The 18,047-nt window shown below is 34.0% G+C and overlaps 1 protein-coding gene across 1 annotated transcript in view; it reads right to left on the bottom strand.

The window, feature by feature from the left end:
* The window catches only part of LOC148953438 (uncharacterized), a 40,053-nt gene extending 22,341 nt beyond the window's left edge, over nucleotides 1-17,712 (bottom strand). Inside the window, exons 1-4 of the mRNA XM_089088538.1 lie at nucleotides 17,619-17,712; nucleotides 13,196-13,266; nucleotides 12,097-12,253; nucleotides 4,648-4,824 (exon numbers count right to left, since the gene is read on the bottom strand). Of these exons, the coding sequence (XP_088944664.1) occupies nucleotides 4,648-4,824; nucleotides 12,097-12,253; nucleotides 13,196-13,256 (395 nt within the window). The 5' untranslated portion in view covers nucleotides 13,257-13,266; nucleotides 17,619-17,712. The remainder of the gene's footprint in view (nucleotides 1-4,647; nucleotides 4,825-12,096; nucleotides 12,254-13,195; nucleotides 13,267-17,618) is intronic.
* Between the last annotated feature and the right edge of the window lie 335 nt (nucleotides 17,713-18,047).

The following is an 18,047-nucleotide window of genomic DNA, read 5'->3' as shown; positions in this document are numbered from 1 at the left end:
AGCCAAATTAATAAAACAAGTTTTTTTAACAGAAAGTAAGGAGCGACATTAAAATTAAAACGAACAGAAATTATTTCATATATGAAGGGGATTTCCTCCTCCTCAACACCTCGCTCTTTGCGCTAAAGTTAAAATTTTCTCCCAATTCTTTAAGAACGACTTCTGAAATACTATGTTCGTTTATTTGGAACAATGAGAAGCTTTTTTAAAAAGTACTAAAAAACTTTAGCGTAAAGAGCGAGGTGTTGAGGAGGAGCCAAACCCCTTCATATACGGAATAATTTCTGTTCGTTTCAAGTTTTAATGTCGTTCCTTACTTTTTGTTTAAAAAAACTGTTTTTTATTTAACCAAACAGTTCATGGTAACGAACTGTAAGTAAGTAACGACCCGGCTCAATGGTAATCGAAACTCTAAATAACGGGATACATCAAAGAATCAGATTTTAATGCTCCTTTCAAATATATAAGTTTCTCCAAGTTTAGTCCTACCCATCAAAAGCTACGCGCCTGAGAAATTTGGCTGATTTTCGAAAAAAGGAGGAAAGACCCCTAAAAGTTACAGAGCCTTAATGAAAATCACACCATCATATTCAGCGTATCAGAGAACTCTACTGTAGAGGTTTCAAGCTCCTATTAACAAAAATGTGGAATTTTTGCCAAAAGAAAGATCATGGATGCGTGTTTATTTGTTGTTTTTTTTTCTCAGGGGTGATTGTATCGACCCAGTGGTCCTGGAAAATCTTGAAAGGGCTCTTGGAACGGAAATTAAAAGTTCTAGTGCCCTTTTTAAGTGACCGAAAAAATGGAGGGCACCTATGCCCCCTCCCACGCTCATTTTTTTCCCAAAGTCACCTACTCAAAATTTTGAGATAGCTATTTCGTTCAGCATGGTCGAAAATATGATAACTATGTCTTTTAGGATGACTTAATCTCCGGAAGTCCCCGGCGGGAGGGCTGAAAGTTATGAACTTTACCCAATGTTAACATATAGTATTGGTTATTGGGAAGTACACAGAAGTTTTCAGGGGGGATTTTTTTCTGGTAGTAGGGGAGGGGATGGGTCGGGGGTTATGCGGGAGGATCCATGAGGGAAGTTTTCATGAAGGAAGTTTTCATGGGGGAAGGGACATTGCTATGAGGGGGCGCCAGATTTCCCAGCATTATTTTAAAAAAGGTTAGAAATTAAATATAAAAAAAACAAGTTTTTCAACTGAAAGTAAGGAGCAACATCAAAACTTAAAACGAACAGAAAATATTACGTATATAATTGGGTTCACCCCCTAGTCAATACCTCGCTCTTTAAGCCAAAGATTTTTTAGTACTTTCATAAGAGCTATTTATTCTAAATAACGACCTTTGTGATTAAGAGGTCATTTTTAAAGAATTAGAACAAAATTCAAACTTAAGCTAAAAGAACGAGATATTGACTAGGGCGCGAACCCCCTAAAATACGTATTAAAAATATATGAATATAGAAGTTCGTTACGTATGTCAATTCGTAAGTTATGTATATTTATTAGTAATAAAAACGTTCGTAAATAAAATTAAAGAACTTTCGAGAAAGCCATTTAACCAAAAAAAAGTAAAATTAATATACAAATTTCGTTCTAACTATTCACGTACGGTGAGCCAAAACCAAAACCTGCATTAATTCAAAAACGTTCAGAAATTAAATAGAAAAAAACAAGTTTTTTTAACTGAAAGTAAGGAACGACGTTAAAACTTAAAACGAACAAAAATTATTCCGTATATGAAAGGGGCTGTCCCCTCCTCAACGCCTCGCTCTTTACGTAAAAGTTTGACTTTCTCACAACTCTATTTTTTTTTAAACAATAAAAAACTTTAGCGTAAAGAGCGAGGCGTTGAGGAGGGGACAGCTCCTTTCATATACGGAATAATTTCTGTTCGTTGTAAGTTTTAACGTCGTTCCTTACTTTCAATTAAAAAAAACTTGTTTTATTTGTTTAATTACACTAAGGAGCAGACTCGATTGTTCTCACAGAGCTTTTTACGCTAACTCAAAGCATAGTAAAATTCTGCAATTTTTACAGGAATATTTGTATAATTTTTTGTCTGCTTTATAGACCCAGGAGTAACCTTAAGCGCTTCAAAGACAAAGAAAATATTGGACGCAAAGAATATAAAATAATCTTTTAAATTTAGTTTTTTGAGCATTTATTATTTTAATTTAAACACCTTAATCTCTTTTAAATAAAACATATAAAACTAACTACGATAAAACTTTGCGGTAGAGAAAATTATGATGCAATATTTGAATCCAGCATAAAAATCTACGCAGGAAGCACATGGAAATTAGTAAGAGCAAAAAGAATGTACCCGAGCAATATTTACCGGATCTGAAATTGTTCAGAAAAGATATACAACAATGAAACAAGTCAACAACCCGCGACATCATAAGGCCCCCCAATGCCAACATAAAACATCTGTGTCTGTTTCTTGGCTAGAATTACATCAATGGTCAACGTTTTCAAAAACGAAAACCTTGTAATAGGCGGATTTTGCTTTGCAGTCCCCAGAGTTTTCAGGCCCGGCTGAGGTATGAAAAATACACCTCAGGGAAATGTGGCTACTTCGAAGTTTTCTCCTTGGCTTCATACCTCTTTGCAGTCGTGAGCGCAAAGTTTTACTGTTTCTCGAAGGGTTTAGGATTCTTCATTTTGAGCATAACTCAATTCCAATAAATTCGTATTGATGTGAATGTGCTTAGATTCTGTAAAATTCTTAGAAGCCCTCCTGTGGTCGTCTCAATTACTTATGACCTCCATGTACGCCTTCCTACTTCTCCGAGCTTAGGGTCGTGATTAATATAGAGGGACCATCTTATAAATTCATTATTTTGGCCTATACCGTATAACGAGTGAAAGTATTCTTTTTTTTTAATCTAAACAATGCCTGGATCTACCTTTTCTATTAAAAATACCAAAAAAAACGTTCATAAATTTTATAATTTTTGTGCGATGCTAGTTTCTCTAATGAAAGAAAATGAATAAAATATGTATGTATTTTATATACATATATTAAAGCATTGCACATATTAAATACGCAGCCTAACCTAACCTAGGTACCTTTTTCTTCCCCTAAACCCCAAAAAATAACAGTTTAAATATTGTAAATTCGATGAGAAACCACACTCTTCGATCAATTTAGATAACAATTACCCGCTTTACGAGTCTCCGTCACTGCATTCATTCGACTGCCCATACAATGGGAAAGTACCAAAAAATTTAGGGGGGGCGTGCGTAATATGCGTAAAAAGTATGCATAAACCGCTAGGCTATACTCTACTTTTTGCAGTCATTTAGAAATGGTTTTGGAATAAGGTGGTAAGGCATTGCGAATTGACGATATGACGCAAGTCCTGGCAAACATCTATTTTTGAAGTTAGTTGCAAGATGGAGAGTCCTTTAGAAAAAGAGTATAAACTAGAATAAAATTTATACTGCAGAAAAAATATAGAGTTGGATAAAAATAGAAGAGTTTTATTATTTTTATTACTATTATGGGCAGGCTCATAAAATTAGGTTGAGGCTCAGGCCACAAAGGCCCATTGTCTCTATGTAATAAAGACCTATTCTATAGTGGAAGGTACAAATATTTAGTTTCCCCGTCAAACCTAGTCTGGTAGTCTATTGGCGTCCCTTATTGGTGTTTTGAAACAGGGCTTGCCTGTTTGCTGTTTTTTAAAGATTACCTTCCTTTGTATTTTCAAGATGTTTACCATAGTTCTCACCCATCGCGAGAACTTCGCTGACCAGCCTTAGACCAGCTTGGCAAGGCAGCACTCATCCTTCAAGGAAGAGGTAAGAGCCACTCATCACTCGCCAGCCAACCATGGCTAGCAGCAATTGATACTCAAGACAGGTTCTAAAAAAACTTTGTTCTTCCATCTCAGATTGCTCCTCAAGTGATTTTTTTCTTGTGTCACGGTCAGCATTGTGTATGCCCAGCCGGTTAAACCCCTCCCTCCGTGTATAAATTTTGCCACTGTTACTGACTTTGGTCAGTCACATCTTGGCAACATATTCTACCTCGAACACCCTACCTCTTGGCAAGACACTAGCAGGTGGCCAGTGGCTGGGTGGTGACTGACATTAGCAATTCTATGCCCCAATTATCTATAGGTATTGCCTAGCATACTAGTTTAAAGGCTTTAGGAAAAGATTGTGACCACTACACTCGATAGAGGAGTATACAATGATTCATTTATCATATGTTTCGGTACTAATTTATTCAGTAAAAATAAAAGCGTAACTCTATTTATGGGTGCTTCGTATGGGCTCTATTCTTGATAAATAAACAAATATTTGGCAAAATTTGAATCTAGAAACGTTAGCCCAAGGCCAAGATAATTTTTAGTTGCTAGTTTTCTGCTATTTCTTAGGTCAAAACAACTGAATAAATCTGAAGGTGTAAACCAGGTACAAAAATTCCTTTTTTTAAGTTCAGCTAATGTACTTCTATCCAAACAAGTAGAGCAAATTCCCTCCCCGGGCTTGGCTGAAGGTTCCCCTACATGGAGCAATTCAAAAATAGTGTGCCAAAAATACACTCATTTTAGTTTGGATGCCCTCCCCTGTCTCTCTAATGGTAGGATCTGTGAGAAAATATGATATAAGGGATACTAACGCATGTTCCAATTCTGGTTCATCCTCTGGAGAAGTAACAGCTGAATCAGCTGCAGAGTTTGACAGTTTTTTTAACACCGTAGCCTTCTCTCGTTCGCCAATAAATTTGAAGGCTTCAGACTTGTGTCGAGCATTCTGCACAGCAAAACGATTTATAGCAAGCTTTTTTGGTACCGGCCTATAAATAAATAAGTTAAATCCAAGGCTGTCATATTCCATTGCACTGTTTTTTTTTTCAATCGTGTTGAATTTTCTAGACAAAGAAATTGTTCTTGATTACCTGAAAATCTAGTTTGTAAGCAATAATGTTCGCAAAAAAATGCCGAAATTTACTTGATTGAGGATATAATACTGGATATAACCGCTCTCAGCCCACTTTAGAAAGAAATCTTTTTCTAAGAACATCCTAAAAAGACTCTAAAACTGACGAGACCACTAGATTTCCAATAGAAGTTTATTAGTAAATATGAGCAATCAGATCCATATTAAGGTGTTTCATTGAAAGAGTTGATGGGGGGGGGGGTCTAGGTAATTACTTTCTAATGAATAGTCAAAGAATTTGTTTTTCTATATAATGTTGGATTTCAAGGATTAAGATCAAATGTAGACTCTTCTCCCCTGTTTACTGACGTAGAATGCTTAGTGCAACAATAACAAAACAGCTGAAAACATCAAGTGCTTCTAAATGTGCATCAATATTTATGAGAAGCTTATTTATCAATAAAACTACCTCTTTTTATGTTGAGTCATCCTAGCCGAACGGTTGGTGCGCTGGATTTGAAATCCTTTTGCCAAAGGGCAGGGGTTCGATTCCTGGTGTGACCGGTTATTTGTTTTGAGACGAGGGTCAGTGGCATGACTCTCTAAGCTCAGCGAGAGTAGACTTAGCTTTAAATGGATACCTGGAGAAACCTGGGGAAAGTAAGCAAGAAGGGTGTATGAAAGCACAGGATGGCTGGCCCCCAATCCCTCCATTGCATTTCCTGGCCAAAGGGCCTTGAAAAGGATATCCGCACCGCCGGTTTGGACTCTAGTGCCTTTCTCTTTTTCCTTTTTCTTTTTTCTCTTAACGTTGATTTGAAGGGCAACATTGATAGAAACAATTTCAAAAGAACTTTGAAATTGACATTGAGGTCTAAATAAGATCTAATATTACAAGTCTGGCTGACATCAATGCTTACTGAATCACCCTCATGCTAAAATGAGAACAAGGTTAACTTGATCGCCATGTAATGTTTCTAATTTAGTTTTTCCTAAATATATGGCTAATGATAAAAATGCATACGACACATCGACACATAAGTAGTAATAAAAAGAATGCAAAAAGCAGATGGCGTGCTAGCGTTTCGGTGGGTTTGAGGCTTTAACAATGGCAATACCGTCTGGGAATATATCTGGTAATTGATGTTCGAGTTAAGTTTGTGTTCTTTTCATTTTCTCTTTGTTTTAGATTTCATCTTTTCATTGATAGTAACTTTTCATTAAGAATGGATCTTAAGTCTACGCTACAAACTGATTTCAAGAGGTTTTTCCGTGAATAAAAAACTTTGGCAATTTAAGTTTTCAATACAATAAAAGTAAATAACCCAAAAAGTTATCATATAATATCAAAGTAAGTTTTAATATAATTTATTTTTGTTTATTTGATTGGGGTTGAGTTATGTGCATAGTATATCGTATTCGTGCCAGCTTGGAATGCTGTTAATTTAAAATTTCTCACAGAGATCTGTAAAGCTGTTTATTTTCTAACCCAACTGAGGTTTCTAAGACATAGGTCTGTTCTGTAAATCTTTTTTGGACGCACTCGCTAGCTGATTTCTAAAAGGAATATATCTAATCTCATTTTTTATGATTTTTTGATGATTTTATCAAGAACCTATAATAGGTATGCCGCTATGCCTGAGTTAGGAATTTAAAGCGCCAACCTCCTCATAAGCTAGTATGTGTTCCTCTGAGGAGCCCTGAAGGACTATGATCCTTCATAGTCTTGGGAGCAACTCACAAGATTTGTGGTCTTTTTACTTTTGAGGTTACGATGGCTTATATTTACTAATGGCGTAGTGAGGTGAAAACTATCTAACTTTATGTTTTTTTTTTAAATTTATGCAAGCTTATGTGTACTGTTACTGTAGCACAAAATTTCTAAACATACAAGCAGATATGCTAATGTGGTGTTTAATTAGTCAACATAGTGAATTGGACCTGTTTTAAGTTTACCGGTGAAAGTGATAAATTTGCAAAATAACAAAAAGCTAACAAAACCAATGTGTTTACCCTAAAAATTTTAAAGTAAAAGTTGCCTAATAATACTATTAGAAGTTGCATGGTAGATGGTAAATATTAGAAACATTGATATCAATAATTTGGATGATGACCACTTACTAATGTGTCTAATTAATGTCACTTAAAACTGAAATTAGTTTTTAAAAAACTCAAATATCCAAAAAACCCACTAAAATTGTGAAAATAACTATAAACATTTGATTATCTTTTTCTTAGAAATATATTACTTCACTTTACCGAAAGCATGAAACATCTAACAAAAACATGATATTCTTTTGTAAAGCTTTCAAGGATATTAAAAGCTTTTAAGGAAAAAGCATCCTTAAAAGCATCCTTAAAAGCTCTTAAAGATGTTGCTTATAAGGAGGATGTTCTTTTGCTGCCAAGGTAAGCAAGGTAAAAAACTTAAGAAGCACCATGAGATTAAGTAGCACTTAGTGGCTTATGGACAATTTTATCGAGTCCCAAACTTAAGGATGTTGTTTATAAAAAGGATCTTCTTTTACTGCCAAGGTATAATTCTGTTTTATTCTATATCATGGTGGCAGAGATAGCTCCAATCTAGCAAAGAACACGGATCTAAATGTTCATAAACATTGGATGTAATCTAAGAGTGGTATAGTGTCACCATCTACCAGTGGAGTACTAGATGTCTTACTTAATTTCATAGAGGCTATAAAACATAAACGAAAGATTTAATGACTTTTTTAAATTTATAACTATATATTATTATTATTCTATTTCTAGAATATTACTATTCTAGTTCATATTCTTTAATACGCAATATTTTTATATCTAATACTTTATATGTATTCATACAATGAGTATATATTTTGACTTTGTTTTCATTTTTTTTTTTCCATAATTGTTTACTAGCTACGTAGTAGCTAAAAGCTTATAGACGATAATTAACACCTAGGAGCGACGAATGTAAAATAGAATGATTTTATAACTATGCAAGGTGGCAGGCACCGCGATGCAACGATCCAAAATCAGATGTATTCGTCTATAACGTCTCTATTCGTCTTTAACGGATATGAGCTTTGTCTCTATTCGTCTATAACGGATGTTCAACAAACTTTTTTGATTGTTAGAAGTTGATACATTTTCTCCTTTTTAGTTAATTATAATGATTTGAGGAACTGACAAATAAAAGCTGAGACCTTCTGAAGTTAAAGGTTTAATTTTTTTCAGTAAAGTGCGAATTTTGTTCTGGTCTTGGGAAGGTCCCAAGACCAGAACGAAATTTGCACTTTACTGAAAAAAATACAAATGAATCTGCATTGTAAGTTTAATATACATATAATGATATTTAGTAATCAAAATGCTAATATTATTTCATTTATTAAAGTTACAAAAGAAAAAACATTTATATTTTTTTCATTAAAGTGCAAATTTTGTTCTCGCTTTGGGAAGGCATAGGGGTTTTGAGCCCAACTTATGTTAGTTTCTGCTCGTTTGGAGTTTGACTGGGTTATTTATTGTAATTTCTGTTCGTTTGGGGTATCATTTATTTATCGATGCTGATTAGTGGTAGTTTCACGTTTGGTAGATTATTTGATTTGATTTTTGCTCATTTTTGTTTAATGGAGTTCTTTACTTTTCTTTGAAAACTTATTTTGTGGAAAAATTTCTTTTAATTAACCTTTAATTAAAAGTCGTTAAGTCCTTGCTTAATTTTCTAGCCATGACTAAGAAGATAAAGTAGTTTCGAAATCCCCTATTCCAAAAGTACTATTCTTGCCCCTATCAAATCACCCCCTTAGCTTCCAAAATTTTTTTTTCATTGCAGGGTCATGGTGTCAACAAATCCTCACATTTAGATAACCCCCAAATGTTTTGGAGGTTATTATAAACCAAAACTATAAAGACTGCAAAAGTTCGCGTATGTTAATTGTTCACGCTCAAAAGCTGCATTCGCACCGAACTCTTTCTAAGAAAATAGGAAGTCCTGAAAATAATTTATTTTCTTAGCACATACACGGAAGCTTCTTTCTACAAGGAGAATCATCCCCTTTATCCCTATTTTTCAACAAGAATGTAGGGTGAATGTAGGGATAATGTAGGGATGCATGATGAATCTAGTTATATCCATGTCTGTTCTCCCTAGAACTGGCGGCCCTTTTGCGGTTATATCTGGTACAGTACTTTTTTAGTTACATCTAAAAGTCGAAGTACCAAAAAAATTAAAGGGTGGGGGTAGGCATTTCCGAACCATTGTTGTAAATATATTGAAATACCTATGTGAATGCAAGTTTGAAGGATTCAAAAATACGATTTAACAACTTTTTAAGTATTTAAGTACTCAGTCGTGTTATATGCATTATTCTGATGTTTCATCTCTGATTTCTCATTCTTTAATCAGCAAAACTGGTTTTTCAACTTGATCTCAAAAATAGATGTTAGCATGGCAATAAAAGTATTACGTCTCAATGTATACCGTTATGCAAGGATAGGTTTTGTTTTAATTAATTGAAAATGATATCTATGCATGACTCAACCTTCAGTTCCACAGATAAAATATCCCTTGGATAGAACTTGAGGTTGTATTAATAACAACCTTTAATACAGTATTCTAATTATTTAGTTCTAAGTGGCTACGCCGCTGGGCCCCGGCAGGGCTAAGTTGCAGGCTTGCACAAATTGGTTCTCATTGTCGCTTGTCTTCTAACAGCAGCCCCTTCTTGCTGTCATGGCGTTAGCATAGTTTCGATATTGCCACCCTGGGAAAAATTGAAATTCTCCCTTAAAGTTGTGACCTATTTAGTTCTTTTTTGTGCGTGGAAATGCGAATATGCTAATTTTAAGAAAAAAAACTGTAATAGCCGATTTTGAGGGGGCTGGAACGGTTACGTGGCAGGCTTATATATATATATATACATTTATTCTCGTTGTTGCTTGTTTTCTAACTGCAGACAATGTGAGCATCTTCTTGATGTCATGGCGTCACCATAGGTTTGATACAAACACCCTGGGAAAAATACAAATTCTTCATTTACCAATTTAGACCTTTTTGCGCAAGAAATGTAAATATGCCAATTTTTTAGAAAAAAAAATTCTAAGTAGCCGATTTCAAGACCAAGACCCGACACGGCTACACGGCAGGATTGTATATATTGATGCTCATTGTTGCTTTTCTCCTAACTCAAGACAATATTCTTGATGTCATGGACCGGGCCTCAGCTTGGCTACAGGACAGGCTTGTATTTTCTTTATTCTCAATGTCAATTATCTTCTAACTGTAGACAATGTGAAACTCTTCTTGATGTCATGTCGTCACCAGAGCTTCAATACAACCACCATAGAAAAAATACTAATTCTTCCTTAAAGTCGCGATCTTTTCAGATCAATTTTGTGGTCAGAAATGTCAGTATGCCAATTGAGAAAAAACTATGTAGCTGAATTTGAAGCCGGGCCCCGACACTCGGCATGCAGCATGCTTGTATAAACTGATTCTCGTTACAATTAGCAACCTGCAAATGAATCACCTTTGTTTGCTGCTGTTTCCTCGGGAAAGTGGAGGGCTCCAAAAGGAATACATATAGTGTTAAAGGGTCCCAAAAACTTAATTAACACTTTCGTACTTTATGGCATCTTTGTAGGTTTGTGCAGGGTTTTGCGCCACATTTTCTTGGCATTGAAGATTGTGATGGCGTTGTTCCTCTAGCCAAATTTTTTTTCCTCACTCTCATTTTTGATTTTTAATTCATTCTGCTCCTCGTTTTTGAATGTCTTGTAACCGCACCGTTCTTTTGTTTAGTTTTTTACTGGTTGTAATTACCGTTAATGCAAGTATTCTAACCATAAATTTCTTTGTACATCATTTTCGTCTATCATTACTTCAGAAAATTTTCCAATACCCGTTACCTTAGCTTCTCGGATTGGTCTTAGGGCGTTTATTTGTCCTCTAGGCATTAGAAAATTTGACTCGTTTTGATTCTCGCTGTCGCTAATCTTCTAATCGGATATTTTTTTTATTCTCCACTTCCAGTTTTGATTTGTTGTACTCGTTGTTGTCTCCAGTATTCAAACCAGACATTTCGTTGCTCTTCAATGTCTAGGACATTGATTTGTCCTACAGATATAATGAAACTGCTGGAAACACCTTTTGCAAATAGACTAATTATACCAGATAATTTTTAATTGACTATGTTTCTAATGTAATTTTGCATCTGTAATAGATACTAACAACAATATAGCTACTCCTGTGGCAAAAATGACGTTTGCAAACTCTCGAAATGTGATCATAAAGATGATGTCACTCGCGGGATTTTTTTTTTCTCTTAAAAATCAAGGCAATTAACAACTTTTTTCAAACTCGTTACCTACATAAGTCATTTTTTAGGCCAAAAAATCCATGGATGGCAATTTTTAAAAAAGATAATGAGATATCAGTATATATATATATATATATATATATATATATATATATATATATATATATATATATATATATATATATATATATATATATATATATATATATATATATATATATATATATATATATATATATATATATATATATATATATATATATATATATATATATATATATATATATATATATATATATATTGTTCACATTGTAACAGAGAAAAACTACTAAAGTACGATATATCTAGGAATACTTAGATGTTTTAAAACACTCAGAGGGATCAGTTCATGTTTTCTATTTAATATGTATATAATCCACATATTTGAAAGTAATCATCATATTCTTATCAAGGGTCGTTATCTGGCTTGTGCCTTCTTTGAAATCAAAATTAAGACGCAATGTGAAAAAAAAATCTTAAAAGATCAGTTTTTTGAATCTTCAGATTAAAAAGAAAAATCCATACAATGTTTGTGTTTATAAGATTTGACAATGGAAATTCAGGAGGGACGGAGGAATGAATGGGAAATCAGGAGGGATGGAAGAATGAGTGGAAATTCAGGAGGGACGGAGGAATAAATGGAAATTTAGGAGGGACGGAGGAATGAATGGAAGCTAAGGAGGGACGGAGGAATAAATGGAAATTCAGGAGGGAGGGAGAAATGAATGGAAGTTCAGGAGGGATGGAGGAATGAATGGAAATTCAGGAGGGACGGTTGCCGAAAATATGGAAATAAAACAATGCCAAAGAACAAGCAATCCTACTAATTCTAAGTAAAATAAATGACTTACCCTATTCTGATTTTCAGTGGATCCATCTCACTGCTTCGGAACGTTTCACTTAGCAGCAATAATTTTTCATCAAATATCTTATCCAGTTCCCTTGCGTTTTCCAAAGAACTCATTGTTATTTCATTGTTTCTGAGTGAAGGCTTCACAGGGCCTGGAGCTGATAAAGAATTTATTATTTTTCTGTACCAAAAAAAGTGTTTTACCTGACATTATCGAAAAGAAAAACACCCGTAGTACCTCGTTTGCAGTTTTTTGTGTCACACCTTGGGGAAATCAGTCGAGTAAGGATTTCCAATAAGGCAATGAAAATTAAATGACGAGAAATTTTAAAAAACAATTAAAACAATAAAAACAATGAAAACAAGCTTGAAATATACTGTAATTATCACAAAAGATTGTAAAATTGCTGCCTTTTATATCTCCCAAATGACTAGACTGTCATATGGACTGTACTGAAAACACATTAGATTGCTTTAATAAAAAAAAATTAGCCAACTCGTTTTATGCAATTCAAAGGAATTAATTCAGAAGTCCCTTGTTCAATTTCAAATTTTTAGGACACTGTGTCCTAAAAATTTTCAGGCTAACTTTTACCACAGTTTTCATTTATTAACAGAATTTTCAATTATGAACAAAATTTTTCATTTATTCAAATCGGACTATTCTTACTTTATATGGGAAAATATGAGGGAAAAAATGAAAACTTCGGATCTAATTTTCTTATACTAACCCCCAACTCCACCTTCTGTATTATTTTAATGAAAATAAAATTTCAAAAATACGAAATGATTATAAATGTTAGATTATTTATTTGGAATTTTTGACCCCTAAAATTCTGCACCCAGGGGAAGTACCCCTCCCCCCCTAAGGCTACCTCTGAGAGTCTTAAAGCTATTTACTGATGCTATTAATATATTACTCTTTTACGTCAATTTTTTACTTCTCAGAAAATACAAGAACTTTATCCGTCTGAAATTAATTTAAGTAGTGATAAATTAGTTGAATTATATAAAGGATGCGGAGTAAGTAAACAAATAAAAAAATGAAATGCATGAATTATATGTTAAGCACATCTTACGAAAAAAAAAAATCAACCTACCCGGAGCAATGATCTGGTGAAGTAGCGTGAAGATGACAACTACAGCGAGTTCAGCTCGCATCCTGAATTATCTGAAAGTAAAAGATTGGTACACTTCTTGTTTTAGAGAAAGGGAGTTAAATATATTCATTTAGTATTTAGAAAAAATATTAGTACGAGCTACACTGTATTCTGTGCATAAAATTTGTGCCTTTAAATATTTTATCTTATCATTCTTGCCCTCTTGTCATTTTTTCATCCTTATTGTTGCTTTCTATATTATCAGTCCCATTATTGTACGCTGTCCTAGGCTAAACTATAAAGCCTAACTATATTAAATAAAAAAAACAAGTTTTTTTTAACTGAAAGTAAGGAACGACGTTAAAACTTAAAACGAACAGAAATTATTCCGTATATGAAAGGAGCTGTCCCCTCCTCAACGCCTCGCTCTTTAAGCTAAAGTTTTTTATTGTTTAAACAAAAATAAAGTTGTGAGAAAGTCAAACTTTAGCGTAAAGAGCGACGCGTTGAGGAGGGGAGAGCTCCTTTCATATACAGAATAATTTCTGTTCGTTTTAAGTTTTAACGTCGTTCCTTACTTTCAGTTAAAAAAACTTGTTTTTTTATTTAAGTTCTGAACGTTTTTGAATTAATGCAGGTTTTGATTTTGGCTCACCGTACGTGAATAATTAAAACAAAATTTGCATATTAATTTTACTTTTTTTTGGTTAAATGCCTTTCTCGAAACTTGTTTAATTTTATTTACGAACGTTTTTATTAGTAATAAATATAAGTAACTTACGAATTAACTTACGTAACGAACTTCTATATTCATAGATTTTTAATATGAATATTAGGGGGTTCGCCCCCTATTCAATACTTTGCTCTTTAGGCTAAAGTTCGAGTTTTGTTCCAATTCTTTAAAAATAACCCCTTTATCACAAAGGCCGTTAATTAGAATAAATAGCTCTTATGAAAGTACTAAAAAATCATTGGCTTAAAGAGCAAGATATTCACTAGGGGTCGAACCCAATCATATGCGTAATACTTTCTGTTCGTTTTAAGTTTTGATGTTGCTCCGTACTTTCAGTTGAAATACTTGTTTTTTATTTAATTTCTGATCTCTTTCTTTATTAATGCTGGGAAATCCTTCACCCCCTTCATAGCAATGTCCCTTCCCCCATGAAAACTTCCTTCATGGAAAGATCCTGCCATATAACCCCCGACCCCCCCCCCCACCTACCAGAAAAAATCCCCCCTGAAAACGTCTGTATACTTCCCAATAACCAATACTATATGTTAACATTGGGTAAAGTTCATAACTTTCAGCCCTTCCCTCGGGGACTTCGGGGGATTAAGTCATCCTAAAAGACATAGTTATCATATTTTCGACCATGCCGAACAACATTGCTATCTCAAATTTTGATCGGGTGACTTTGTGAAAAGAATGTGCGTGGGAGGGGGCCTAGTTGCCCTCCATTTTTTTGGCCACTTAAAAATGGCACTAGAAATTTTAATTTCCGTTCCAATGAGCCCTCCCAAGATATTCGAGGACCCCTGGGTCGATACGATCACCCCTGGAGAAAAAAAATAAATAAACACGAATCCGTGATCTTTCTTTTGGCAAAAAAAGCAAAATTCCACATTTTTGTAGATAGGTGCTTGAAACCTCTACAGAAGGGTTCTCTGATACGCTGAATATGATGGTGTAATTTTGATTAAGGTAAATAATTCTATAACTCTATAAAAATTCTATAACTTTTAGGGGGTCTTTCCCCCTTTTTTCTAAAATCAGCCAAATTTTCTCAGGCACGTAACTTTTGATGGGTGAAATTAAACTTAATGAAACTTATATATTTAAAACTAGCATTAAAATCTGATTCTTTTGATGTATCTATTGGTATCAAAATTCCTTTTTAGAGTTTCAGTTACCATTGAGCCGGGTCGCTCCTTACTTACAGTTCGTTACCACGAACTGTTTGAAAGGCGGACGGAGAGTTTTGTGGTGTGAATGGTATTTTAGCTCATCTCAGAGCTGTCAATTCAAGAAAATATAGACAGAAAAATCATAACTTCGTCCAACGATCAAAAATCTTCATCAAAAATGTTGCTCTTTACTTTCAATAAAAAAAAGTACTTGTTTTCTTATTTAGTTTCTGATTGTTTTTTAAACAATGCTGGGAAATCCAGCTTTCCTTCCATGGAAAATTCCGTTCCCCCATGAAAAATTTCTCCTTGGAAAGCTCTTCCTACGTAACCTCCCGACCATCAGCAGGAAAATCCCCCCAAAAACGCCTGTGTGCTTCCCAATAACCTACACTATATGTAACTTATAAAAGAACTGACAAGTAGTCAGCAGTCTTATAAAGACTTATAAAGAGCAGTCTGAATATCATCCTCAAAGACATAGATATTAGATTTTTCGACTATGCTGAACAACATAGCAATCTCAAAATTTTGATCGGGTGACTTCGGAGAAAAAATGAGCTTGGTAGGGGGGGCTAGTTGTCCTCCAATATTTTAATCACTTAAAAAGGGCACTACAACTGGATTTTCGAGCAAATGGGCCCTCCCCCGAATTTATAGTTTTATAGGTACCATTAAATTTGCTGAATTTTACAAATTTTGAATTAGCATCAAAATTTGATTCTTTTGATGCGTTTATTGTTATCAAGACTTTGCTTCTTAGAGTTTCGGTTACTATTGAGCCAATCGCTTCCTACTTACAGTTCGTTACCACGAACTGTTTGAAATGGCAATAATATGTCAGTTCATACATATATATATATATATATATATATATATATATATATATATATATATATATATATATATATATATATATATATATATATAACCATAGAAGAAGTTTGAATAGGAATAATAGGAAGAACTTATAGAGTCGAAAGATATTTGAATATCAGAAACCATGGTAGTGACAGTGGTCAGGTATCGCGGTGAAACGTCGGCACTTGGACACTTCAAAAGGTTGGAGAAGATTTGTTGAACGTTTTTACACGTTTTATTGACGGTATATCAAACATTGGGTAATTCAAAGACTTGGTTTGACCCCTTTTTCTAGGGCTATATAATAAAAACATAAAGATCACCCGGCTAGGTTTTACAAATAAAGGATGACATATTTACAAAGATAACTCTTTGTAGCCATCGGTCTGGATTAACAAGAAAATAGTCACCAACTGTTGATGGGAAGAATTTATAAGAGGGGATTAAAGGCAAGTGAATTTCATAAGAGAGGCTAAATAATTAGATTGGGGTGAAGAAGGAGAGTTTTCAACTGTCTTGGCTACAGGCGGATTGGTCATGATAGCACAAATTGTCATTAGCATAGTGGTTTAGAGTAAAGTTTATATTAACGGTTTATTAAGGTACCTGAGAATCAGACTTATCTCTATAAATAAATGTTAAGTTGGTGAGCCAAAATAAAAGCTGCATTAACTGAAAAACGATCAGAAATTAAATAAAAAAACAAGTTTTTTAAACTGAAAGTAAGGAGCGACATTAAAACTTAAAACGAACAGAAATTATTCCGTATATGAAAGGGGCTGTCCTTCCTCAACGCCTCGCTCTTTGCGCTAAAGTTAGAATCTGTCTCACAACTCTATTTTTTAAAACAATAAAAAACTTAAGCGTAAAGAGCGAGGCGTTGAGGAGGGGACAGCCCCTTTCATATACGGAATAATTTCTGTTCGTTTTAAGTTTTAATGTCGCTCCTTACTTTCAGTTTAAAAAACTTGTTTTTTTTATTTAATCATTTAAAACGCGTCGAAATTTTGATTACAAGATTAGCCTGCCCCAACTACAAACGAATATACGATGGGATATTTTATTCCTATATTTGCAAAGTAATACCAAATTGAATGTGAACGGAAAATGATTCGTTTCATAAAAATAAAGTTAGTAATTAACATTTTTATTTTAAATCCAGTTGGTACCTAAAGTAAAGTTCCAAGTGCAGCACTGAAAGTAGAGACTGTATTGGGCAGTAAAAGATTTCACTTCAGTTGAGGGAAAGGTTAAATTTATTTTGATTTTAAAAACACAAAAAGGATCTTCTACAAGGCCAAGTTTTATTTATTTATTTATTTTTTTAGGAACTTGTTGATTTAAAATAATTAAGTACTAAATTCAAGATTTTGAAAATATGCCTGGTTCCAAGACACAGAGCAAGAGGGTAAGAGCATTCACCTCATTTTACGAAATAAATTAATTTACAAATGCAACTAAACAAGGTTTTATTAAATAAACAACAATTTGGTTCGTCCTATATACTTTACCACGCAATTGTAGCTAAATTGTTTTTGCAAATGACAGCGCGAAATGAAGGTGTGAGAATGGGGCTTAGAACGGAAATCCTTGAAATGGAAGCAAAATAAGACCCATTGGGTCTTGAAGAGAAATGGCATTAACAAAATGTACATACCGAAACAGGAAACTTTACGAGTATATTCTTTTAAAAAAAACTGGTAATAGTGACTGCTAATTCTAAATATTACTGGCTGCTTTTTGTTAAAGTAGCTCCCAGTTTTATGTCAGTGAAACAATTGTGCCCTTAGCAGTCTAATCCGGATTTGTTGCTGGAAAAGAATCAGGCCACTAAAATCCGTTATCTGTGAAGTAATTAGAATAGTGTGCTACAACTTGGCACAGATACAGAGCAGGTTCTTTTTTTACAAGCCGACAAAAGATCAACAAAAAAGATATCCAATGCTGCATTATGACATCCTCGACTTTAAAGCCCAACTTCCAAATATAGTTAAAGTTAAACAAAATGACTCGAAAATATAACCAAAAAACATTCATTGAATTTCTTTTCTAGCTTTATTTCACAGATTTTATTTCACGATTCAAA

This window comes from Artemia sp. Qi Xiang Cuo, chromosome 4, assembly GCF_049724085.1.
Source record: "Artemia sp. Qi Xiang Cuo chromosome 4, ASM4972408v1, whole genome shotgun sequence".
Lineage (NCBI taxonomy): Eukaryota > Metazoa > Arthropoda > Branchiopoda > Anostraca > Artemiidae > Artemia > Artemia sp. Qi Xiang Cuo.
Note: the sequence above shows the minus strand (reverse complement) of the source record. Positions and strands in the feature narration are given on the sequence as shown.